The sequence below is a fragment of the Cervus canadensis genome, chromosome 11, assembly GCF_019320065.1.
Source record: "Cervus canadensis isolate Bull #8, Minnesota chromosome 11, ASM1932006v1, whole genome shotgun sequence".
In the NCBI taxonomy this organism is placed as follows: domain Eukaryota; kingdom Metazoa; phylum Chordata; class Mammalia; order Artiodactyla; family Cervidae; genus Cervus; species Cervus canadensis.
The window spans coordinates 40722835-40749319 of NC_057396.1; the positions used below are offsets into that span (position 1 = coordinate 40722835).

General features: G+C 52.4%; 1 protein-coding gene across 4 annotated transcripts in view; it reads left to right on the forward strand.

Annotated features, from left to right (window-relative positions):
• Positions 1–26187, forward strand: part of LMO1 (LIM domain only 1) — a 41350-nt gene extending 15163 nt beyond the window's left edge. For 3 of the 4 annotated variants that reach the window (XM_043482814.1, XM_043482815.1, XM_043482817.1), the window contains 3 exons: positions 21515–21728; positions 24239–24364; positions 25804–26187. In XM_043482814.1, coding sequence (XP_043338749.1) covers positions 21515–21728; positions 24239–24364; positions 25804–25909 — 446 coding nt within the window. In that variant the 3' untranslated portion in view covers positions 25910–26187. Of the gene's footprint in view, positions 1–753; positions 775–21514; positions 21729–24238; positions 24365–25803 lie in introns of those variants that run through there. The other variant, XM_043482816.1, reaches the window with a different exon arrangement.
• Positions 26188–26485: the final 298 nt, after the last annotated feature.

Sequence of the window (26485 nt, forward strand, 5' to 3'; positions counted from 1 at the left end):
AGAAGCTTCCTATTGCTTGTGAGAGGTCAGCCTCTGGAATAGCATCTCAGGCCCAGGGTGTCCAACAGCTTAGCTGCCCCCAGAGAGAGTGACTCACCTCTATCCCCGGGAGGCCCAGCGCCTCTGTTCCCTGCATCACCTCACACCAGGGAAGGACACAGATGTCCCAGCACCCTTTGTTTCATCTTCACAGAACCTCCAGGAGGCTGGAGCTCAACACTAGTCCCATTTTGCAGAGGAGAGGGTTATGCCCAGAAAGGGCAGGCTTGCAAAGCACTTGTCTGTTACTCCAGGGCCTGTCTTCTCTCGGAGGAGATGAGAGTCGTTCCTTCCTGTGGCAGCCTCCCCACAGCAGTGGGACTGAGGACCTCAGCCCCTTGCCCACTCTACCCAGGCCAGGTGGAGCTGGTGTCCTTGAGGTGGCCTGGGCAGAGACCACCTCAGCAGTTTCTCCCCTGTGAATAGGGCTGAAGGAGACTCTCCTGTGGGCTGGGGCACAGGATGGAGACCCAAACTCATGCCTCCTCCACCTGGCTCTGCCACCAACTCACAGTGTGTCCCTGGGCAGGCCTCTTCCCCTCTCTGGGGTTATGTTTTCCCATTTACGTTTCCAGGGTTTCTGGCTGCTTGATGCCCAGCTATACCATGCATGGAGACGTGACCACTGGTGGGAAGCAGGAGGGGTGAGGCCAAGACCAGGAGAGAGACACCACTCCACTGATGTTGCTGTGTCCTTCTTTCATCTCCCAGGGTCAGGAGAAGTAGAGATCCCAGGTGAAAGCATTTGTGGCCTCCAACCCTCCACACTTGGTCAGGTGGACGATCCCATCCCTGGCTCTTCCCAGGCAGAGCTCGACTAGGAGGCAGAGGGGACTCTTGGAATAGGCCTAAAGCCTGGAGGCCAAGTGAGCCTGTCACAGCTTCAGACCTGAGAGGACCCTGGTCAATTATGCCCTTTTATCAGTGGTTGGGGATGGGGGGGATTAATGCACCAAGAAGCATCCATTAATAATTCTTTGCTGATGATGAGATACTCAGCTGATACTTTCTGAATAGAGAAGTCTGGGGCCCAGCGGAGGCTGCCTGCAACCTGGGATGGGACATCAGGGCTGAACCTCATCTCTTTGCCTGTTGACCGGAGGCAATCTCTTGCAGGCAGCCGTTCTCACGCCAGCCAGAGGCTGCTCCCCAGTTTCCAGGCATCCCGGCAGGGCTTAGGTCTCCCAAGGAGCAGAGGACAGTGGGCGGGGCTAACTTGGGCACAGGTCCTGATTGGTACTCAGCCCAAGTACAGGGTATGATGTTTTGACCTGCATTTTGCCCCTTAGGATGTTTTCACACTACTCTGATCCTCAGAATGCTTTATCAGATCAGTGCTAAAATATGCCTTTTACACAAGAATAACATCTCATTAGTATTACTGAAAATGTAAAGAAAAAAATTCCAGAAAAAACTTAAATTGGTTGAAATAATTAACAAAAAGCAAAACTGGCAACAGTTAAGACTACACCTGGCGAAATATGTTATTGACTAAAAATTGACAGAAGAACCAAATCTTCCTGATATAATTTAGATCTGCCAAAGTTGGCTCAGGAAATATTTTCTGGTATAAATAATTACTACAAAAAAAATTCTCGGCAACAATGAAAATTCTAATTTGAAAGATTTGATTTGAGCCTCAAACTGATCATGAACCACATAGTAACTTAAAAATTTAAGAATAATTTATCCCAATGAGAATAATTCCAGTATAATACAATGGAGAAGGAGAAAGAAATGGTTTAACACTAGTGAATAGAAAATTGATCAAGGCATCAAACTGACTTAATGAAGCTCATTAAGAACTACTTTCTTGATGAAATATCACAAGATATAATGCTTATTAACATATAGCTGTTAGGGGCTAGCCCCTAGTAGTAGATGTTTAGTAAATATTTGTTGCATGACCTGTCGATGAATGAGTTAACAGTAAAGGCAGGAGAGAAGCAGACAGAATGAAGAGTTCCTTTATCCCAGAAAGACGGCAGATTTTCATTTTTTTAAGATCATTTGGGCTACTCTGGAATGTTTTCTAAAACCACCAAGCAATTCTCCAATTCTCAGTGGTCACCTACTGGGTGTCCTACAAATTTAACTCAATTCTGACATCTATCTACCCAGAGGTGACGTCAGATCCCACAGGTCCAGGGCCCATTCCCCCAAGACTGCCTTCACTTTAGAAGCCAATTGCAAGTCCAGGTGTTACCTGTACTTCAGACCAACATGCTAAAAATCAGGGTTCCCCACACCCCCTCCTCAGGTGAGATCATCTCCTAGAATGGCTCACAATGCTCAGGAAAACATTTCCTTACATTTACCAGTTTGCTCTAAGGATATGACAATGGATACAGATGAGCAGGTGGATGAAGAAGCACATAGGGTGAGGTCTGTAGGGTCCCAAGCATAGCAGCTTCCATCCTGTGGAGTTGGCATGCATCACCCTCCTAATATGTGAACATGTTCACCAACCCGAGCTCATCAAATCTTGTTTAGGACTCTGTATAGAGCTTCATCACTAACCACCTCCCAGCCTTTCCTGGAGGTCAGTGGGTGAGGCAGAAAGTTCTGACCATCTAATCGTAAGGTCTTTCTGGTGACCAGCCCCAGCCTGAGGCTATCTAGGGGCCCCACCCTAGGTCCCCTCATCAGTATAAACTCAGAGGTACTCAGTAGGGACTCCTTATGAATAACAAAAGATACTCCTATCACTCAGGAAATTCCAAGGTTTATAGGAATTCAGTGCTAGGAACCTGAGACAAAGACAAAGATATATTACTGTTATATCTGCTCAGCCTGTTCAGTTCAGTCACTCAGTCATGTCGACTCTTTGCTACCCCATGGACTGCAGCACACCAGGCTTTCCTGTCCATCACCAACTCCCAGAGCCTGCTCAAACTCATGTCCATTGAGTTGGTGATGCCGTCCAACCATCTCATCCTCTGTTGTCCCCTTCTCCTGCCTTCAATCTTTCCCAGCAACAGGATCTTTTCCAATAAGTCTGTTCTTTGCATCAGGTGGCCCAAAGTACTGGAGCTTCAGCTTCAGCATCAGTCCTTCCAATGAATACTCAGGACTGATTTCCTTTAGGATTGACTGGCTTGATCTCCTTGCAGTCCAAAGTACTCTCAAGAGTTCTCTAACACCACAGTTCAAAAGCATCAATTCTTTGGCACTTAGCCTTTTCTATGTTCCAACTCTCACATCCATACATGACTACTGGAAAAACCATGGCTTTGACTAGATGGACCTTTGTCAGCAAAGTAATGTCTCTGCTTTTTAATATGCTGTCTAGGTTGGTCATAGCTTTTCTTTCAAGGAGCAAGCGTCTTTTAATTTCATGGCTGCAGTCACCATCTGCAGTGATTTTGGAGCCCAAGAAAATAAAGTCTGTCACTGTTTCCATTGTTTTCCCATCTATTTGCCATGAAGTGATGGGACCGAATGCCATGATCTTAGTTTTTTGAATGTTAAATTTTAAGCCAGTTTTTTCACTCTCCTCTTTCACTTTCATCAGGAGGCTCTTTAGTTCCTCTTCGCTTTCTGCCTTAAGGGTGGTGTCATCTGCATATGTGAGGTTTTTGATATTTCTCCCAGCAATCTTGATTCCAGCTTGTGCTTCATCTAGCCTGGCATTTCTCATGATGTACTCTGTATATAAGTTAAATAAGCAGGGTGGCAATATACAGCCTTGACATACTCCTTTCCCAATTTGGAGGATAATTGGAGGGGATAAAACTAGGGGCAGAAAAAAAAAACCAGTGATAACGTAGGAGGGAAGTGTTCTTTGTTTTGAGTTTATAGGATGACCACTCCACCAACTCCAGCCTCAGACTGCCCTCTGCTCCTTCCTGCAGTTCCCCTCCTTCCAAGAGTCATTCTGAGCCTGTGAGTGGGTGGAGTGGAGATGGGGACTAGATGGTCAGACTGGAGGCAGTCGAAGTCCTGGAAAGAAATGGTGGAGAGCGTGGCTAGAACTGTGGCCTTGGGAATGTGGGGGCTCCTCTGAAGTCTCCTGGTAGTCAGGATCTTGCCTGGAGCATTTCTACTACCAGTAGCAAGGCTTGAGTTTCCAGAGTTGAGCCCCGGGGAAGGCAGACAGAGTCCTCAACTGCAAGCCTGTCCTTATCCACTTTTGTTCTGGAGGCTCCTGCTGACCCTGCCCATCGTTGGCCTGAGGCTCCCTGCTCCTACATGTGCTCTCTTCTATGGCTGCCCCATGATTGGACCAAGCTCCTGGCTTTCCAGGCTTCAAAGGAGTGAGCTGAAGCCCTTGGCCTGAGGCAGGTGGGAGCACACCAGGGCAGGGGAACAGCAAGTCCCACCCAATAAGCCACCCACGTCCCAGCTCCCAGAATCTCATGTGATCGGCCTGTAAAGTGTTTCATGGCCTTCACAGCTCTTGGCCTGTTTCCTCTCTCATACTGGCTTCCATGAAAGCTCCTGGACTTCCCTGGTGATCTAGTGCTTAAGAATTGGCCTGCTCATGCAGGGGACACGGGTTCAATCACTGTTTCAGGAAGATCCCACATACCGTAGGGCAGCTAAGCCTGTGCTTCGCAACTACTGAGCCTGGGCTCCCTAGAGCCCATGCTCTGCAACAAGAGAAGCCTGTGCATCACAACTAGAGCGTAGCCTTCCGCTTGCCACAACTAGAGAAAACCCAGGTGCAGCAATGAACTGCAGCCAAAAATAAAATAAAAATTAAAAAAACTCCTGATTCTGGGAAAGAGCCACGTCTCCCTACCCTCATCCATGTCAAATACAGTCCACCTCCTGATTATATGAGAGTATGACTGGCCTGAGAAGATCAGAACCTGTGTTTGAGGGCACTTCCATGGTGAGCTGAGTATAAGGCCCTGACCCTACAGTGAGCTGTCCCTTAGGGCCTCCATGTGCAGCACCGCTCCTGCCTGGCTGCCCAGGGCCTAGGGAGCCACCCAGCCCATTCCACCCTGGCCGCACTCTTTTCCCCATGGCCCACATTCCAGATGCTCTGCCTTCCCTTCCAGGGTAAAGGCTGTAGATTCCCTCCCCCAAGAGGAGAGAAACCCCAAGAGCATCAGTCCAGGCCCCAGATTCAGGGGCAGCTGGGTGCACCCTGCCACGATGGGCTTGGCTCCCTCTGCTGACCACAGGCTTCATCTTCTTGAGTCACCTTCTCAGATTAGCCACAAGGAGCACTGCCCTGGCCTGGGCACTGTACTCTCTCCCTCCTGCAGTTTTCATTTGACCCTAAGGCAGCCTAGTCGCCTTCCTTCCTGGCCTTTGTGGCCTGGATCTGAGCTTGTACACCCCGCCTAGGGGAGACTCTCAGACCCTGAGAGAAGGGGTAGCACTCCTTACTGAATCTCGGCTGGGGACACGGAGGACCTCACTCTGATCCTAGTCATAGTGCTATACTGTAACTTGTGGTACCTGATGTAGGACAAGCTCAGGGTCTGGAATAGGGACCCCCCTCCATGAGTATGTTGGTTGCAGGTGGGACAATGGCCTCAGTGGGTGGAGAAATTTCAACAGAGAGCACTAGGGAGACAAAACACAAGTGTAGGAGGAGAGGTGATACACCAGTATGGTCTGAGCTGCCTGGGGAGCAGGGCTGGAAAGAGAAGGAACAATCAGATTTCTGGATGGGAGTACTGAGGAGGGAGCCGCTAGGAGTGGGGAGGGTGATCTGAAGCCCTTCCCTGTGGAGTAGCTGTTATGAGACAGGGTGACCATGGCTGAGGGCTGGCTGTTAGACCTCCCAGGACCCCTCCCCTGACCCCAGAACTTACTTTTTATGAACTGTTTTCTCTTGTTCTCAAAGGAATATTTGTTTTGTTGTTTGTTTTGCTTTTCTGAGCTTAACAGCTTTACTGAGAATAATTTGAATGCCACAAAATTAACCTTTTAAAAATGTGCATTTCAGTGTATTTAGAGTGATGCAGCCATCACCATTATCTAATTCAAGAACATTTTCATCACCCGAAAAAGAAACTCCAGATCCATTAGCAGTCACTCCCCATTCCCCTCCTCTCTGGCAACCACTGATTTACTTTCTGTCTCTATGGATTTGCCTATTCTGGATATTTCATACAAATGAAATCAGACAAGTTGTGGTCTTTGTGGCTGACTTCTTTCCTAGCATAATGTTTCCAAAGTTCATCCATGTTGTAGCTTGTCTCAATACTTCATTTCTTTTCATTGCCAAATAATATTCCATTATCTGTATATACCACATTTTATTTATCTGTATATCAGTTGATGGGCATTTGAATTGTTTTTACTTTTTAACTATTGTGAATTATGCCACCATGAACATTCATGTACAAGTTTTTGTGTGGACATATGTTTTCATTTTTCTTGGGTATATATTTAGGGGTAGAATTGCTGAGTCATATGGTAATTCTATGTTTAGGGATATTTGTTTTTCACTTTAAATAAATAGTAGAAGAATGTTGAGAAGATAAACCATCCTTGGCTGTCTGAGCTTTGGGAAAGGAGGTTGCCTGCAGCCTGGTCCCCTGGGCACCCAAGGTTCAGCAGGACCTTGGGTAAGTCCTTTTCACCTGCTGGCGTCAGTTTCCTGATCAGTGAAGTGGGATTTCTTATGGATCTTTGCTCACTTCAAGAGCTGTTGTTAGTAATTACTACTTATATAGTGTGTCCAGGATTGCAAAACACTCCTCTTGCTTTAGCTGCTTTGCTCTTTTGGCCCTGCAGTTTGGGTATTATTACTTGAGTTCTGCTGATTGGAATGCTGAAGCTCAGAGAGGCTGAGGACTTGACTGAGTTTACATTGTGGATTAATGGAAGAACCTGAACTTGAACCCAGACTCATCAGAGTCCAGGTCCCTGGCCTGAACACCTGTCTCACCTGTGCCTCTGGGCACAGCAGGGTGTTACGTGAGGGAAATCCCTGTCTGAGCAGCCATCATGTTCTTGTCCCCATCCTGCGTGCTGGGAAGTCAGGCCCCGGATATGGCAAGGTGTGGGCTCTAAGGCAGAATGCTACTCTAGGATTTGTCAAGAGTCCAGTTTTTAGCTGTGTGACTTTGGATAAGTTACTCCACCTCTCTGAGCCTCAATTTCCCCATCCACCAAACTGAAGCAGTAATTACTACTCAGAGCACTAGAAGGAGAATGTGGTAAGATGTATAGGAAATGCCAAGCATGATGTGAGGCAGGTGCTAGAACACCTGAGGAGGGCTTGGGGAGGGTGCGGAGTGTTGTGGGACCTTTGAGGAAAAATGGGTGGATTCTGGGCTGTTCAGAGCCAGTGTTGGGGAGGCGACATCCCTTGGGCTGGCCAGGAAGCTGAGAGGAGGTGCACTCTGCCAGCGTTCTGCAGCCTGGGGCTGCCAGAAAGCAGGAGGGGTTTCCAGGGGTCTCACCAAAACCTCCCGTCTCCAGGAGAGCTTGTAGACAGGCCCTGCTGCACCCTCAGCCCTCACCCCCAGCCTTGCCCATGATGCCTGAGATGGGGCTTGCCTGACTGCCTTAGTTAGTCCGAATGGTAATAAAACACTTTAAATTTATTGTGACATTTGGATTTAATTAAAAAGTACACACTTAGGGAAGTAGAACATAATGGGGAGAGAGGCAGGGTGGCTTTTCCCCTCCTTTCTTCCCCAAACTAATTAGCGTTGTATTTTAAATTGTTTATGTGCCGCTAATCATTGTAATAAATCATTTATACTGAAAAAGACACAGTCGGCTGTGCCCGCCGCGCAGGTTCCGCTCGCCAGGCTCTATCGCGAACAAATTGATCTGGAAGTGAATTTATTAACCACTGGGGAAGAAATCATTAGTGCTTTCTCTAAACATTCCCCAGGTACGCTTTATTGCCGCAGTTTATGCTGTAACTAAAAGGAGCATTACCCAGGCCCATGTTGTAATTTCCTCGCAGAGCCGGCAGCCCACTCCCAAGACAGGGGGTGGGAGGGGTTGGGGCATTCCTGCCTCCTCGCCTGCAAGTGGTCTGATGACCCCAGCCCTTCTGCAGGGCTGCTCATTCCAGAAGGGGGCTGCCCTCCTGGTGCCTTTCAGTGGAAGAGTGGTTCACAGTCGCTCGTGTTTATGTCTCTTTCAGTGTGGCTTCCAGTTGAGGGCTTAGCCTCAGGTTTGGAAAACTGAGGGACAGGGGCGGTGAATCACTGAAGTCAGACAGGCTTGTCGTGGACCAGCTTCCACACCCAGAGATGGAAGGCATCAGTGGTGGGCTGATCGTATGCTTGGAGGAACAAATATGCCTGAGCAGGGACCCAGGCAGAGCAGGGGCTGCTAGGAGCCTACTCTTCCTGCAAACATCCCCAAGGCCCTCCTCCTGTGGGCCCAGGGGTCTCCTCCTAAGTTTGGCTGGAGCAGTCTGTTCTGCTTGGCTTCCAGCTGAGGCCGGCTGCCCCGTGAGTCCCGTCCCCTTCCACTGCAGGGCCAGGGTGGTGCTCAGCACACCCCACACGGCCTGATGGGTGGCAGGCAGGGTGACTGTCAGCTCCCTGGCTGCAGACCCCATGCCTCAGTGCAGCCTGCGGCCACCCCGGCCCTCCCAGCAGTCCAGCTGCCCAGCGATGCTTTCTCTCCCTTTGCCCTGGGAGGCTTCAGACCCCTCTCACTTCCCAGGGCCTACACGCCCAGGCCCTCACAGCAGGCTTCCTCCCACCAGGTTTCTGGAAGGGAAATTCACTTCTGAACCAACACCTTCTCCCTGGGAATCCACGGCTGGTCTGAGATACACATGTCTGAGATACAGATTCCTGCCTGTCTGACTCCACTGCTCGCGTTCTTAGCAGCTTCCTCCACTGGGGCCCCACGAGCCTCCTCAGCCAGGTTAGGGGTTTGTGGGGATCTGGCTCGTGTGGGCCTTGCCTTCAGTTCTTTTCATCGAGGTCTACAAAGGAGGGAGGAGCAGCCCCCCAGGCCTCAACAGGAGGCCCCAGGATGGCACCTCAGGCAGGCACCCTAGGGGCTGTGCTGGGTCCACTGGCACCTAAGAGGCTCCTCCCACTCCTGGGGTCTCCCTCCCAGCCTCCTCACCCTCCCCTGCCTCATCCAGCCCGGGGGCTAGCAGATGGGCCCTGGCTGCTCCAAGAAGCAAGCAGGACCCAACAGCTGGCTAGGCCAAGCCTGCCTGGAGGGTCCCCTCGTGGCATCTAGAGAACACATTTAAAAGTTTGAATTCAAAATTGATTTTGAAGGGCCCTAATCTCCGATCCCCTGGCGCTCACGGTGTGTCTGCAGCTCCTGCCAGACTCTCGTTTTCTGGTTCAGCGCGTTGGTGCTCGCGTCTCTGATGCTGTGAAATTGAGACTCGTCTGAGAGTCCGTGCCCTCCTCCTCCTCTGTGGAGATTGCAGGTCCCTTGGGAGCCCTGTTTCATTAGATGGGTGACACGGGCTTTGCCGGTGCCCAGGGAGCAGCTGAGTTGCCGTCTGGGGAATTCAGCTTCCAGACGTTTCCCTGCTAGTACCCACAACTATGCAGCTGCAAGCAGCATCCTGCTAAATAACTGGGGGCTGGCTGCAACAGACCAGGATGGGATGGGGCTTGGGGAAGCTGCAGATAGAGAGAGGCTTGGACCTGGGGGTTTTCTGTAGCAAACTTCAGGGGCTTTTTCCTCCTACTGCCCCACAGAGGTTCAGACTAGGCAGGGAGGGAGGAGTGGTTATATCTTTAAGCTCAAAGGACCCTCAAGAGGGGAGCTGTGGGAGTCTGTGCCAGGGGAGGGGTGCCCCGGCCACAAGTGCAAAGAGAATGACTGAACTGCCAAGATTACACAGATGCCTGAGCTCCAGGCCTCCACCCCAACAAGAGAGTTGGGATGGAGTATTTACTCAAGAGGCCTGAAATGCAGGAGACCCGGGTTCAAGCCCTGGGTTGGAAAAGATCCCCTGGAGAAGGGAGTGGCAACCCATTCCAGTATTCTTGCCTGGAGAATTCCATGGACTGAGGAGCCTGGTGAGCTATAGTCTATGGGGTCACAAAGAGTCAGACATGACTGAGCTACTAATACTTTTACTTTCAGATGCACTGAGGGGGGAAGGGGGCTTCATTCCTCACGGTCTGCAGGGCTGAAGGACAGAATTGCTGTCCCTGTATCTAAAAGGTAGAGGGTTTATATTGGGTTGGTCAAAAAGTTCATTCAATTTTTCCTTAAGATTATGTGGAAAAACCCGAAGGAACTTTTTTGGCCAATCCAATATTTGCACAAGAGCAGTCATTTCTCAGCTGGAGCCCTGGGGTGGGCCTATTCAAATTCCTGAGAGTGGCAGACCAGGCACTGCTGCAGTTGCATCTGTGTTTGTTTCTTTGAGCTACATAGCTCCAGGTGTGTGATTCAGGACAGCACCAAGCCTGATGAAGGCACCCATCTCTGGGGAGCCTGCCTATCTGCATCAGCCCACTTGGCCCAGCAGACTCTGGTCAGTAATATCTCGATAGCTTCTGTTCAGTCTCTTCATTCATTAACTGAACTGATGGTTAAAAAGTGATCACTGTAAAAAAAAAAAAAAAGTGATCACTGTGGGGTTCAGTGCTGGAAACACAGTGATGAATAAGACAGAGTCCCCAGAATAGGTCTTCATGGCATTTGCATTCTTATGATAAAAGACCAAACATTTTTCTTAGGTAAAATCACAAAAAAGTAAAAACAATTACAAATTGTGGTGAAAACTCAGAAGGAAATGACTAAGGAGTCATTTAAATAAGGAAATCAAGAGATCAAGGCTGGCCTTCTAAGCAGATAACATTTAAGCTGAAGCCAAAAGATGAGAAGGAGTCAACCAACCTCATGAAGAAACAGGAAGGGTGTTCTGACAAGGGAGAAACAGCAGGTGCAAAGGCCCTGAGGCAGGAGGGAGATCTGGACTCTGGCTAAAGCTCGTTGGGGGTGGGGGAGCAGAGACCAGACCACACAAGGATATCATGGGTTTGATGAAAAGTGTGGGTGATATTCCCAGCCCCCTGGAAGTTGAAGGGTTTCAAGCGAGCAGAGACCTGACCTACTTTGTTTTGAAAGATTTCTCCAGCTGCTATTTGAAGTTGGGTTATCGATACGAACAGAAGAAGCTGGTGGGGGGCTTAGCTAGTAGTGTGGTGAAAGACGGTGGTGGCTCTGGAAGTGGAACAAAGTAGGTGAGATGGGATACAGACCAAGCAGGGAAGAGGAATGAGGATGATAGAAGATCTGAGGATGACTCTGAGTTTCTGCCCTGAGCACCAGGATGGATGATGGTGTTAGGGCTGTGAACAGAAGCCTAGGTAAGGGTATAGGTTTGAGGGAGGAGATCTAGAGTCCTATTTTGGGTCTGTTGCTTCCTAGACATGTCTGGGGCTTCCCAAAGATGAGAAGAGAAGACCTCCACCCATGCTGGAGGGGCACGCACTGCAGATAAGTATGCAGTTAACTTAGGCATCATTCCCCATGACAGCCTCCAAAGAGAACGTGCAGCTTCTGATGTTTCAAAGTGCCCCTAGGTTCTGTCTGCAGCTGCTCCCGTGTCTCTCAGAGCTCCCCTTCCAGTTCTCTACTGGGTTCCCTAAAGCTGGTGCCTGACAGCAGGCTATGCTGGGTCCGGCTTCCCTCAGCAGCAAGGACCCATGTGGTGTTATCTACCCCCCCTGGAAGGTCCCCACGGGCTCAGGCTTCTGGATGCACCATACCTCAGGAGGTTTGCCTCCACCAGAACTGACTGTAGAAGTGCCAGCTGCTTTTGGATTCTGGCACAGAAAGTGGCTCCCTTGGGGGACCCTGGGGACCAGGGGCCCATTCTTCCCTGATGCGTCCCTGCAAGGGGTGTTTCAGAGCCACCTTCTTTTGGCCAGGGCCAGGCCCAGATTGGGTCCAAGCAGAAGTTCACTTTCCCCATCGCTTAGGAAAAAAATGATGTGATGCTGCCTCTGGAGAGAGCAGGGAGGGGGTGGGGCACTTCCTGGCCAGCAGCCTGGGTCCAAAGCCCTGCTCAGTCACTCACAGGTTCCTTGGGCAGGTTTGTGATTTCCCTGACCTCGGGGTCATGAGGAGGATGAGCGTTAACGAATCTAAAGCGTTTGGCTGTAGTGGGCATTCATTGTGGAGTGTTATCATGAGGTCAAACATACCCACCGTGGCTGCAGATGTTTGGGACAGGACTGGACAGTGCTTTCCTTTGGCCTCTACAGTGGTGGTCTGTGGAGACCAGAAGGAACTTGGCACTTTAGAGAAGGCAAGTATTGCTGGACCCCTTTAAATTTCTTACCTAGGCTCCTCTCCAGGCCCCCCTTCCCCAGTCATCTCATTCACCCGAAGCTCCTGGCTATTGACTGAGGCCTCCCCCACCCTTGTGGCTCTGGGTCCGGAGCCGTCAGCTGTTCTCTCACAGCTCAGCCCTCCCCAGTGAAGCTTCTTCGTCTCTCTTAAGGCCACAACGCAAACATCTCAGTCCTGCCTCCACACAGCCTTTCTGCTCCCTTCTCAGCCCCTGAACCATCTTTGTCCTTAGATTCCAGTCCACATCCCCTTGCTGGCCCATCCAGAAGCCCTGTCTAGATCCCATAGCAGCCACAGCTTCTGAAGGAGCAGCAGGTGAGAAGCCTGTGACACAGCGGAGCCTGGAGACAGTGCCCTGCCCGCCACTCCTCCTGGTCTTAGCCCAGGCCCTGCTCTAAGCTTGCCCCCAGAGTCCCACCCTAGACTCACCCATGTTCAGGCTGCACAGGAGAACCCAGAAGCTGCTCCAGCAAACCCTCTTCACCTGGGCTGTTCACAGAGGCCATGGGGTGTGTGCAGGGGTGAGAATTTGAACCTGGGAATCAGGCAGGCTGGGGATCCAATCCTTGCCCTGCCACCTTCCGGCTGTTTGACCTTGGGTAACAGCCTGAGCCTCCTTGGGGCTCTGTTGAGTGAGTTAATCATTTAGTGCCTCGGGGTAAAAATGAGGATTCTCTGAGACAACAGAGGTAATGAACGATGTGTAAATGGTGGGTTTTATAAAAAGACATATAAAGTCCCAACTGAGGGGCCTCCTTAGTTTTTTGTTGTTGCTGAGGTATAATGTATATGTGGTAAAAGGCCCAAGTCTCAACTGTTCAGAGAAGTTTTCTATATGTGTGCACCCATTCACACACCACCAGGTTCAATATAAAGGACATTTTCAGGCCTTCAGCAGGCTTCCTCACACCTCCTGACAGATGATAATACATGCCATTATTCTGACATTGATCACCATGGATTGGCTTTCTGTTTGGGAAGTACATACAAATAGAATGATACAGTGTGTGCCTTTCTGTCTGGCTTCTTTTGTGCCACATTATACTGTCTGATTCATCCATGTTGTTGTGTGTATTGGTGATTCATTCTTTGTTGTGGTTGTGTACTATTCCATTGTATAATCATAGCATAATTTAGTATCCATTTTACTATTGATAGACATCTGTGTAGTCTTCAGTTTGGAGCTATTGAGAACTGGGAACATCCTTGTGCATCTCTTTTAGTGGACATAAACTCTCACTCTTTGGGTGCATACCTAGGAAGAGAATTGTTGGGTTGTCAGATGTACATAAGTTTTTTTAGCTGACTTTTTAAAGCTACTTTGCCAAACGTTGTTATAAGCATTTCATGTCCATTATCTAATTTGATACTCTAAATAATCCTTTAAAGTAGGTTGTCCTCATTTAGCAGGTGAATATGTTGAGCCTGGGCTGGGGAGTGATGGAGTCAGCTGAGTGCATCTCTCTGTGTGGACCACCTTCAGGGTCTATATGGTCTTCCTCTCCTCCAGAGTCAAAGGGGCCAGTCCCCCCACTGCACTGTCCAGCATCCCAGGAGCCGAGCCCCCACCACAGGGAGCTGGAAGTCACGGGAGCCCCACATCCCTCCGTCATCAAACCCAGTACGCAGCCGCCTGCCTGCAAGGGGGTGTGCGCACAGAGGTGGTAATGAGCGTGCTCTAGGTGGCTGTGGCCGCGCGCTTCAACAGTTGTTCTCGTTGGCTTTTGATTCCAAATGAGTAGGAAATGCTATTAGTTCAGGCCTCGCCCGGCGCATGGCAAGGCCCTGGGATAGGAGTGCAGTGAGACGAGAAATTGTGGAGATAAAACTGGTGTGAAATGGAGGCCTTCGCACAAGGCTGGATGTGTCCGTGCGAAATGAAGTTACTTCTGAGAAAAGGAGATTTAAAGAGATTCTGCAGAATTAGATTACACTTTCAAATTTCCTTATTAAACGGGATTGATGCTGAGGAGGGGCCGCCGGCTGGCTGTGTTTGGGATCCTACGTTGCAGTTCCAGGCCCAGGTGTGGACCCCGCTGGGTACAGGCATCTTGCAGGTGGCAGGGACCCAGACCCTACCCTCCAGCAGCTGACGTGGATATGATGATTGTAGACTGATCACTTCTGGATAATTTCAGCCACTTCACGTGGGTCCCTGTGGACAAAACCTCAGGGCTCGTGCTCCTCCATTTCCTGGGGAACGTGATATTGAGAACAGAGTACCAGGCTTTTCACTTGTGGGTTTTATTCGAATCAGAGCTTGATTTTGAGCTACGATCCACTTTTTGGATATGTTGTGGGGTTTTTTTTTTTAATATAATTTTATTCATTTATGGCTGTGCTGGGTCTTCACTGGTGCACAAGGGCTTTCTGTAGTTGTGGAGAGTGGGGCTACTCTTGCGGGCCCTGGAGCTTGCAGATTTCAGTAGTTGTGGCACACAGGCTTAGTTGCTCCACAGCCTGTAGAATCTTCCTGGTCCAGGGATCAAACCCATGTCCTCTGCATTGGCATTCTTATCCACTGCACCACCTGGGAAGTCCTGATATGTTGTTTTTTTTAAAAGACAGTTAACGATCATATGACCACTCGAGTGTATATGTGTATATTTACGTGACACCCGTGCATGCATGTGCTTGGATGCAGGGGTATGTCTTTTCATGTGATTTACTGAGCACCTACTAATGCTCGTGCTGTGCTGGAGCCTGGAATAAAGTTGTTCTGGGGAGAATAAGCAGACATGGCCCTGCCTCTTAGGGACCTAGTTTGCAAGTGTGCGATTCCATGTACGTGTGAAAGTGTGTGTGCAGCTATGTATGTTTGTAGGTGTGACCTGCATCTGCGTACCTTCTGTGTCTCCTGACCGCTGTGATGTCTGCCTCCTGGGTCTGCTAGCACCTCTAGGTGAGCAGTGCCCAGCCCGACATCAAAGCAGATGAATCCTGAAGACAGGCTGCTGGGCTTCAAATCCCAGCTCTGTATGACCTCTGACAAGTCACAACCTTTCCAGTGCCTCAGTTTTCCCACTGTTAAAGTGGAACTAGTTTTCGTCTTCAAGGGCACTTGCTAGTTTCTGTGAGGAGAGGTGCATTTAATGCCAGATGTTATCCTACATGTGCCTGAGGACAGCCAAGAAGTACATGCTAGAGTTATTCCCACTGTGCCGGTGAGGAGACCAACAGGTCTTGAGAGACGCAATGATTTATCCAGGATCAAGACCAGGGCTCTGCACAGGAGACCGGACCGGGGCTGATCCATGGAGCCCCCTCCTCCATCGGCCTGCTGGAGGAGAGTGGGTGCCCTACACGACCAACAGAGCCTAGGACAAGTTCGGGGCGGGGCAAAGGTATCAACAGTGGACAGGAATGGGGTCTACATGGTGTGTCAAAAAATAATGAAAATCATCAGGGTACCGTCTCATAAGGCAGTTGGGAGGCGAGCACTGCTAAGTATTCAATCATAGGTAGATCTCCCTCCAGAATACCCTTAGCCCCCAGGAGAGTCCAGCCCTGGCTCCCTGCCTGCCCCTCGGGTGAGAAAGGGAGGCCTAGCGCTATGCTGGGCAGCTGTATTGTGCCGTGTGAATGCGGTTTTGGAACAGTACCGAGGCACGTGGGGCGATGACGAGAAATCCCAAGCCCACACCTGCCTGTGTCCCAGGCCTCTCAGGGCACCCAGCGGGACCTACCCTGGGCTGTCACGCCTTGAGCTGCCATAGCCCCCGTCTCCCCTGACTGGTCCCTGAAGCTGCCTGTCAGATAGATGCGGCTGAGCTCCTCCTGCAGACGTTTGCAGTGGCCACTAGACGATCCTTTGGGTGAGGCTCGACTCTAGTCAGTGTCTGTATGACTTTAACTACGGTGGCACGTTCAAATCAAGTGATTCCCCTCAAAATGTGTCCATCACGGGCTGTAGGGCCCTGAGATGGAGCTGTGACTAATGTCAATCTTCCCCACGTGCTGAATGGGCTGACACTAATCGGGGCTAAGTTTGGACTGCCAGGTTTGGTTAGTCCAGAGCACTTCACTCGTATTAGCTCCCGGATTCCTCACCGAAACTGTAGCAGTACTATTCTCATGTTCATTTTATAACAAAGAAGCACAGAGCAGTTAAGGTCATATAGTCAAAGGTGTCAGATAAAACCAAATTGAAGGAAACTCCATAATAACTGGCCTGTACTCTTCAAAGATGCTAGTGTCTTGAAACACAAAGAAGAGCTTAGGAATTCTTCCAGATTCAAGTAGACTGAACTTGACGACTGAATGAAATGCAGGATCCAGACTTTTATTTTGCCGGAAAAGGTATTATTGGGGGAACTGATGAAATCTGAATGGATGGGTAATGGTATTAGATCAGTGGTAATTTTCTGGTTTTGATCATTGTACTGGAGTCATGTGAGAGACTGTCCTTTCTGTTAGGAAATCACACCAAAGTTTTAAGGGGTGCAGGGGCTTCATTACTGAAACCAACTCTCAACTGAGTCAGGAAAAGAATTATAGGAAGGGAAGGAGGAAAGGATGTAGCTGCATAGATAAGCAGGGAAGGATAAAGTAAATATGGTTTTAAAAGTTCATATTTAGAGGTTTGGGATGAAGAGTATACATGAATTCTTTCTGTTCTTGCAAAATCTGAAAGTTTGAAGTGTTGACAAGATAAAAAGTTAAAGAGCAAGAAAACAAGTGTCAGAACAGGGAAGACTTCCCAGGGTGCATGGTAACAATAGACAGACACCTGTTTGTCAGTCCCAGCCAGTGGCCAGACTCTGGGCTGTGGCTTCCTATGCAGAACCTTGTCCTGTCGTCACCACAGCCTGGTGGAAGGAAATTGGTATGGCCCCATTTCACAGATGAGAGTTGGAAAGATAAAGGGATATGCACTAGGCCCTCCAGTGACTTGGGACAGTTCCCAGACTGGAAGTAGACTTTCTGAGTTCAGGGTCTAGGCTCTTCGCCTCAGCTCCACTGTTGACTCTGACCTCTGGGAAAGAGTGGGGTGGGCAGGACCAGGCATTTTTCTTCCTGGATCAATGGTGAAAAGAAGGCTCTGGGGCACAAGCAGAAGAGATCCATTTGCAGGATGGAAAGGGAATATTATTCCTAGATTTTGCAGGGAGTGGAGCCAGCAGTGCCAGACAGTGGAAGGGGCCTCAAATACCAGGTGGAGTTCTGGGTGGTGGCCACAGTGGCTTCCAGCAGGGGGGCCACAGGGCATAACCTGGAGTGACCCGGGGCTGGATGGGGTTGGCATTCTGGGGAGGAGGACCGGCCCTTGAGATCACTAGGAGCGGAGGGAGTGCTCCACAGCTGGGCTCAGCCTGCTCTCCAAACTGGAGACATGGGTGGGCCCAGGAGCCAGTGGCCTGGGCACTTTGGAAAAGTCCGATCTGAGGGGCAGGCTGGCCGGGGGTTGGTGGCAGGAGTTGCTGAAGACTTGGGTGTGGCCTGGCAGACCACTCCATGGGGTGTGGGAAGAGCTGAATGACCTCTGGCAGTCCCTCCTGGTCACCCGGACTGTCTGGCTTTTCCCCAGATTAAAGAGCTGAGGGTTAGTGTCTGGCAGCCGGATGAGTCAGACTGGGAGCCTGCCTTCTTCCTGCATCGGCCCGCCCAGGGATTCAGCCCGACCAGGGTAGGGGTAGGGTAAGGGTTGGGCTCATCTCCCCTCAAATATCCCCCTGCACACCCCAAGATTTGGGGGAACACTCGAGCTGAGTGAATTAGTTTATTTTGCTGGGTCCCGTGTGTATGCGTGTGTGTGTGTGTCTGACCGTGAGCCTGCACGCATGTGCAGGGGCAAACACCATCCATTGTAAAATATCAGTGTTTTCATGGGTGAGTAGTAATTACTGGGTAATGCTTTAAAACCTTTCCTGAAGGAGCGCAAAGCTGTTTTTTTCTAAAGTCAGGAGTACATTAAAAGGATTACCATGTAGATTTGATTTTTAGATAACACTAAAATGGATCCCAAATGGACTTCAGCAAAAGGATGCTATCTCCTTAATGGAAAGTGCATGGCCCGAGGCTCAGCTCCCAGAGCCGGGCAGGGGAGGGAGGGAGGGAAGAGGTGTCTGCAGGGCCGACTGGCAGGCTGGGTGGGGGCTGGGGAGGCAGGACAGGGAGGAAGAGCCCGGACCCTCTGGGGAGCATCTTGCTCCAACTGGGGAAACAGGGACCATAGATGTCCTCCTTAAAGCCCCTTTACCTTGCCAAGGGTGTTTTCAAGTCCTGGACCAGCCCAGGGAGAGCAAATAGCGTGAGTGTTCCCTAAAGAAGGGAGGGGTGAGTCAGACTTTTTCCAGGACCTCAGACTTTCTAGGCAGAGCAAGCACAAGGTCCCTGGATGCTCTGGAACCTCCTTGGCCAGGCTGACCCTGGTGTTCCATGTCTCAGTGGACATCAGGCACTTACAGGAGCCACGTGGCTTCTTAAGAGTTCTCCAGAGCCCAGAAAGCAGAGCGTCCAGTAAGCACCCAGCCTGGAGCTGGGTGTTCAGGCCTTACAGAGCACCTACCTTATGCCAGACTGGGGACCTGGGGCAGCATGTGGGTTCACTTCCCATAACCTCCCTGGGTCATCCAAGTACCCCGTCCCAGTGGCGATGGAATTACCAGTACATGTGGCCCATAGCCCTGCAGGCTTAGCCTCTCCAGGAGTCAAGCCAGATGGAATATGGAGCAGGACAGACATTCCTAGTGCTGGGATCCCCCTTCATTTGGGGGTATAACTTAGTGGACCCTGAGTACATCCCCTGAGTAAGGATGTTCCAGCCACCCCCAACCCCCCAGCAGTGAAAGCACAAGTGTAGAGCCCTGGGAGGGCCCAGCACGTCTGGAAGGGAGCCAGGCCTGCTGCCAGCCCAGGGGAACAAGGGGAAAATCAGCCTTAGGGAGGCTGGATAGAGGCTTTGCCTGGGGTTTTCCAAGCTGGAATTTATATGCATAGCTATGCTGGCTGGCTATCCCTCCACAGGCCCCAGGGACAGTTTTGCCCCCAGGAGCCCCCAGACCTTCCCACACCCAGCTCTTTGAATCCTTCCTGCATTTGCTCCCTGTAGGCTAGGCCTTGGAAGGGCCCCCTGGGCCCCCCTCAGCTCACGGGCATGTCTGCTCCCCAACCAGCCTCTCTGGGCTCCTCAGAGCTCTGTGACCGGGCTGGCCCCTGTCAGCGGAGACACAGGCAGGCCTGAGGACACAGCCAACCTGAGCCCCATCACTCTCTCAGACCAATTAACCTTTAGAGCTGCATTAAGGAAATTAGGCAGCGGACTTCCCAGCTAACAGATGGGCCCTGCAGGGACTAGAGGAGGGAGGAAGGAGCGAGCCCAGCACAGGAAGCCTGGCCTGCCTCCACGCCGCCCTCACCTGTCTTGCTGATCCTGGGTTCTCCAGGGCCGCCCCCTCTCCCAGAGGAGGCAGTGAGGCCCAGAAGTGCACAGGAGGGACGCAGGACCCCAGAGGCCAACTTGATGCGGGGCTTACATGAGCCGTTTGGCCTGTCTGGGTCTCAGTTTCCCCACCTGTGGAATGAGAGCATTTGCCTGTAAGAACTCCCGGGTCCCCTCTGACCGGACACCTGTGGACTCAGACTGAGGTCCTTTGGAAGCTACTTCTCTCCTGAAGCCTGAGGAAGGGTCACCCCTGGAGGAAGGAAGGGAATGGAAGCAGCTCAGGTTGGAGTGGGGGTGGGGGGAGCAGTGAGGGGGAGGGCCGAGAGGAGGGGTGCCCTGGGACTGGAACTGAACCCAGAGCCTGGGGCGTACGCGGGTCCTTTGGAGAAGATGGGCCCAGGAAGAGGGAGCCTTCAGGGGCTTGTTGGAAAACTGAGGGGACAGGAAAGAGCGGGCTTTATCTTCCAGAGGAGACCCCTCAGCCCAGCAGTGCCCTGGTCAGGGAAGGAATACCCCCTACCCCCACCACCCCTGTGACGGGCTCTTAGACAAGTGTCACAGGCAACCCCGCTGTCCAGCCTGTCTCTGAGACCCCCCCACACTTCGTCCAAGCCTGGAATTCTCCGCACCGGAGCCTCAGGGTTCCGCATGGATGTCCAGGTTCCCTGGGGACATCTACCCCCTCCTCCTTCTCAACCACCCCTCCCCGTGGCCTCAGGGCTGGGGCCCTTGAAGCCGTGCCTTTGTGCACATGCAAGCCCACGCCTGCATGTGGTACCAGTGTACAGTGGTTGCGTGTGAATGCACTTGCTTGCTGCTGGGTGGTCTGCCCCTCCCTCCAGGCAAGGCCATGCTGAGATTCCTGTCCTCTGTACTCACCATTTTCTTGTATGCTGGGAATCATATGGACCCTGGGAGCCCGCCAGAGTCTCCAAGTTTCTTACTTTGGTAGGATGAGCAAGGATGCAGAGGCACTGAAACTCCCCTTCCTCAGGCTAGGGCAGGTAGGAAGTTTGAATCTAGCTAGAAACATTCCTGGGGGCTTCGCAGGTGGCCCAGCGGGAATCAGCCTGCCAATTCAGGAGATGCAAGAGACACAGGTTTGATCCCTGGGTCAGGAAGTTCCACTGGAACAGGAAATGGCAACCCACTCCAGTATTCTTGCCTGGAGAATCCCATGGAGAGAGGAGCCTGGCGGGCTACAGTCCACAGGGTCACAGAGTTGGACAAGACTTAGCCACCGAGCAGACACACAGGCAGAAACATTCCTAGGGAGGCCACCAACAAGGCCAGAGCCTGCTGTCTCCCCAACACCAGCCAGGAGCTCCAGAGCTCTTGTGCCCCCAGGAGTATCACAGGAGCACCCCCACTTTCTTCTCGACACCCCCACAACCACGAGACTTTAGCCTGATGTGTCTGGTTAAAAAGAAAACACACTGCAATGTAAGAATGACCTGAGGTGGCAAACAGATCTAGGAGTCCTAGTGGACCCCAAGCCCATGATGAGCTTCTCAGGGCTGCTGGAAGAGCTGAGGGGCTGCCTGAGGAGGCCTCAGATATACGGTGGGCCACACAGCACAGGGGACATTGGCTGGATGGAGAGGGGTGACTCAGGGGGGCTGGGCCCTGGGGCTGGTTGTGTGCCTGCAGCCGAGCAGACTTGGGGCTCCTGCAGCTTCTGGAGGGACCTTCATGGGCCAGGGGAGGAGGCTGGGCCTTGCAGCCCCACAGCGTGGGACCCCAAGGCCAGGAGAGGTGGTTGCCAAGGAGACAGGGAGGGACCCTGGGAGGGGGCAGCAGAAAGAAGCAGAGGGACGTGTCCTGAGCCCCAGCGCCCACCGTGTCCATCTGTCTGTCCGTCCGCAGGTGTGCCGATGCTCTCCGTCCAGCCCAAAGGGAAGCAGAAGGGCTGCGCGGGCTGCAACCGCAAGATCAAGGACCGCTACCTGCTGAAGGCGCTGGACCAGTACTGGCACGAGGATTGCCTCAAGTGCGCCTGCTGTGACTGCCGCCTGGGCGAGGTGGGCTCCACGCTCTACACCAAGGCCAACCTCATCCTGTGCCGGCGCGACTACCTGAGGTGGGCGGCCTCCCCCCGCCCCCCACCCCTAGCCCGCACCCTGGCCCTGCCACCCCGAGAGCCCCCTTCTCCACGGCTGGCAGTGCTCTGCCCTGCCTCAGCCCCCACACCCAGTGTACACACATGCCCGCCCCTGACCCTCGGTGCCCAGCACTTGTCCAAGGTGGGCATGTCTCTAAACATCGGGCATCCAAGAGGAGCCTCCCAAGGGCACCAATATGGTTCTGCCTCTGCCTTTGCCAGGCACTTCTGACCCACCCTGTCCCTGGAATCTAGGAAGGGACGCGGTGGAGCTTCCAGGAGCAAGTAGGAGAGTGAGTTCCATCTTCCCTGAGCCCCCTGGCCTGCTGGTTTCCTCCTCAATCTCCCCAGGGCCCAGCTCCCGATCCTCCAGGTGGGCCCTGGAATTAGACACCCCCATGCCTGCAGAGTCTGGTAGGTAGCCAGACCCTAGAAGAGCCACTGATGCTGGATTTAAACTAGTTCTGAGCCTCTTTCCCCAGCCTCAGTTCACTCCTCTGTAGATAGTGAAAATACCAACACTTCCCCACCTTGCATTCCTCAGAGTTCCAACCCACCCCTCCCCTACAACCTGGATCCTATTCCCCGGGGCCGCCTCCCCCAGTTAACACCCCCTTAGGCCATCTATGACATCAGCAAGGCTGGAAGGGGGCCACCAGGCAGGGGCCTTGGCTGAGACCCAGCATCTGCATTTGGCTCCCATGCAGGGTGCTGGGTGGTGGCCGGGCCTTGCGGGGAAGGAAGGCCCATTGCATTAATTAGTAGGTCGTGGCCAGGGTTTCTTGGGGCTCCCTCTGCTCAGGACTGGGCTTGTTGCAGGGGAGGGTGTGATTATCAGCAGAGGCTCCCCTCCTTACCCAAAGAGCCTAAGATTTACCTGCCTACACCTTCTGCCTTTGCAGGAGGTTTTGTTTTGTTTTTGTTTTTGTTTTTAAGTGGTGCTGTAAACCAAGATGTGTGACTCAGACTGGGGCTGGAGGAGAGATGCTGAGGCCAAGAGGAGGGGTTAGGCACTGGGGACTCGCCCCTCGGCAACCTGGAAGCGGCCTCCAAGTCTTGAGGTTTAGGACATCACCTGGGGGCTAACCCAACCAGGCTGAGGGGAGATGGCAGACCAGCTGACCTGGCCAGGGGTGGCCACAGTGCAGGAGGGGCTCACCCATAGGGTCAATGCATCCACAAGCACCCTCGGCCCCGCCGGCTATTGGAGCCTGAAGATATTTTCCTGGGCTCTGGCAGAGGCCCAGGAATGACTCTGAGGCCACCTGGGCCAGTAGGCCAGGGGGCCTGTGGGGCTTCCTTGAGTTGCTCAGTCCCAGAGAATGGCTGTCCAGAACCTGCCCCTCTGCAGTGACTTCTCATTGGACTGGTGGCCAGAAAGGCCCCTCTTGGCAAGCAGATGTTGTGGCCCAGCCTTTGTTTGCCTTAATCTGAGCCACCAGGCAGCTCAGGCTGATGAATAATGGAGCTACGCTCATCTGCAGGCGCCTGAGCTTGAGCTGGACAAATCAGGGATTAGAGGGCCTCCTGCCTGCCTCTCGGTCTCTGCCTCACTTGGGGCTTGCTCTGCCAGTGTGCAGAAGGGAAGCGAGGAGGAGCCTGGCTGGCGCATACCCCTGGAATGTCCAGTCAAGGGCAGGCCTGCATGGGGAGGGAGTGAGTTCCCTGTCCTTAGAGCTTTGCAATCAGCAGCCAAGAGGAGGGGTGCCTGCCCCAAAGAGGCTTTGTGCCAGATGTCCTTGAAACTTCCTTTTGGCATCAGTCCTGTTTTTAGAACCATCTTTAAACAGGATCATCTAGTCCAGCATTCCCATTTAAAGAAGGGTAAACTGAGGCTCGAGGGAGTTAGGCAAGTCACACCATGAATCAGTAGCGGAAAAAGACCACCCCATAGGGTTTTTGTCAGGATTGAATGACTTGGTCTTTGGAGAGCCCCTAAAACAGTGCCTGGCATATAGCAAATGCTATGCAGGCATTCACTAAAGGAGCTGTGGCTGAGAGGTTACAGTTTTCACAACAAGCCTGTGAAGGGTATGTTTCAGTCCCCATTTTACAGTTGAAATAAATGAGGCTCAGAGAAACTCAATGACTTGCCTAAGGACACACAGCCCGTGACTGTCAGACTATGTCTAAGTTCAGGCTTGTGTGAGCCTGCAGTCCTTGCCCAGGGCCCAGCCTACTGTTCTGGTAGCCCCAGGAGCTTGAGAGACCCCAGTGGGAGCCCTCATTGTCAGTGAAGCCAGGGGACAGGCAGTATCAACCAACTCCCGAGTCCCCACAGTCTCCTTCCTGAGTGGCTGTGAAAATTTCTCTGAAGCCTGCTCTCTTAGCAGAAGCTGATACTGTCATCTGTGCTCCTTCCCTCTGGCCGGGGCCCACCTGCTGAACTATAGGGGTAGGGGGCAGGTGGTCCCCCGAGTCGAGGCAACTCCCCTGCTCCCCACAGCCCCCCACAGGCCCCTGAGCCCTCTGCACCCTTCCCTCTGCAGGCTCTTCGGCACCACAGGAAACTGCGCTGCCTGCAGTAAGCTGATTCCAGCCTTCGAGATGGTGATGCGGGCCCGGGACAACGTATATCACCTTGACTGCTTCGCCTGCCAGCTCTGCAACCAGAGGTGAGTGCTGGTCTGCCCCAGACCCAACCCACTCAGCAGCCCCTATCAGACACCTGCTGCCACAGACCAGGAGTGCCGCGGAGGCATGCATGCAGACGTGGGTTCTGAGTGCATGTTGTTGTAAGCATGTACATGCATGTGTGTGTTTTATATATGCCTGAGCCCTCTAGCCAGATGCGTGTACTCTGATACCGTGTGCGCTCATTTGTGGAGTTTAGGTCTATGCAAACGTGACGGACAGGGCCATGCATGAGCTGTGTGTACATTGTGTGTTGTGTCCATGCATGTATTTTTAAATGTCCATGTACAAGGCGGGTCTGTGTGTGCTGTGTGTGTGATGGGTGAGTATGCCTGTGCATGTGTGTTTTAAATGTGTGTGCACAACAGCCCTGTGTGTGTGCTACATGGAGATACCCGCATGGACGATCTAATGAGAAGGGGTTCCCAGACCTGACTGGTGAAATCCCCCTGGGGAACTGTCACTCATTCCTGCGATTCTGGTTCCAGCCCAGCCTTCTTTCTGGTCTCTTGGCCCCTCCTCTGTGCCCCGCCGCCCTGTGGGAGACCGTGGGGACCTAAGGAACCAGAGCACTTCAGCCCTGACTAGGGGCCAAGCCCCAGAAGGCAGGCCCTTTGCTCAGGAGCCCCCAGGTCAGGAAAGAACTCATACAAGTCTTCCCAGAGGTTGAGGTCCAGGGGGTCCTGCAGGGAACACTGGTTTGTCTGGGGCTGTGCCCAGACCCACTGCCAGGAGGGCGCAGTGAAGTTGCAGCGCCACCTGGTGGTTGAAGCGGGATTAGCTGGGACCAGGCCTGTGACCCTGGGGTCCCACTCAAGGCCTCCGACCCGCTGGGGACACCTTTGGGGGAAGGGCTGAATCCTGCAGGGCTTGAGGAGGATGGGGAGGGGCAGGGCCTTCTCTGGGTTAGAGGGAAGATGGTGGGACAGGGTCACTTCTTCCCGGAAGGATGTTCCAGGAAACCCACAGATTCTGTTTAGAAGAAGAGTGCCCTTCACTGAGCCATCTCCTTAAGGTGGGGTGGGGAACAGAGGGTTGGAAAAGTCAGCCATTTTATCCCTTCTTCCTTCTCCATCTCTGCCTCTCTCCTTCCCCCTCCTCTCTTGGTCTTTTCGTATCTCTTTGTCCATCTCTCTTTCTCCCTCTCCTGGGCATCATTTCTACACCTTCCCACCAACCCCAGCCCTGCCCCCACCCCCCGAGAGACCTGGCAGAGGAAGCCTGTGGCCTGGGCTGAGCCAGGGTGACTGGCCAGGTTTGCTTGGGACTTTCCGGGATCCTCTCTGGAAAGCTCAAGGCACAGACTCCCAGGACCTCACTGCCCACATGTCCTCCTCCTGGGCCGGTGGGGTCCTGCCTGGAGCCCCCACCATCCACTGGGACCCCACCATGGCCTCATTCTCCTGCTTGGATTTTCCAGATTTTGTGTGGGAGACAAATTCTTCCTGAAGAACAACATGATCTTGTGTCAGATGGACTATGAGGAGGGGCAGCTTAATGGCACCTTTGACTCCCATGTTCAGTAACGCCCGGCACCTGGCCTCCAGGCCCGTCTGTCTGTCCATCCACCCGCCTGCCCACCCACCTGGCCGGCCAGCCGCTCTCCTGCCGATCAGAACTCCTCCGTCCTCGATGGAAAGGACGACCTTCCTTCTGCCGCTGCCCGTCTGTGTGTGACCCCTCCTGGGGCCAGGCTGGGCCTGTACAGTCTGTCTTCTGTATATAAATGGGAACATTTATTTTATGAGAAATGTAATGCGATTTTATTACTGGCGTGGATTAAACTTATGAATGTTTCCGGGGAGGTTACTCTGCATTGATCACATGACTGACACAGACCTGGGGGACCCTCCCCTCGGCTTGGGAGTAAAACAAGGCCCTCCCTCAGTTCTTGGCAGGGAGGAGGGCCCTAGAGCAGGACATGGGCCTCTAGTGTGTACTGTTGTTGGGCAAGGGAGTTCCAGGTGGGGTTTACAGAGAAAAGCTGAAGGGGAATGGACAACCCCCAGTACCCCCCAACCAGAAGTGGGAGCTAGGCTGTCCACCCCCCATCCTCTGGCAACCATATACCCTGGCCCCCAAATGAAAACTTCCCTTTCCTG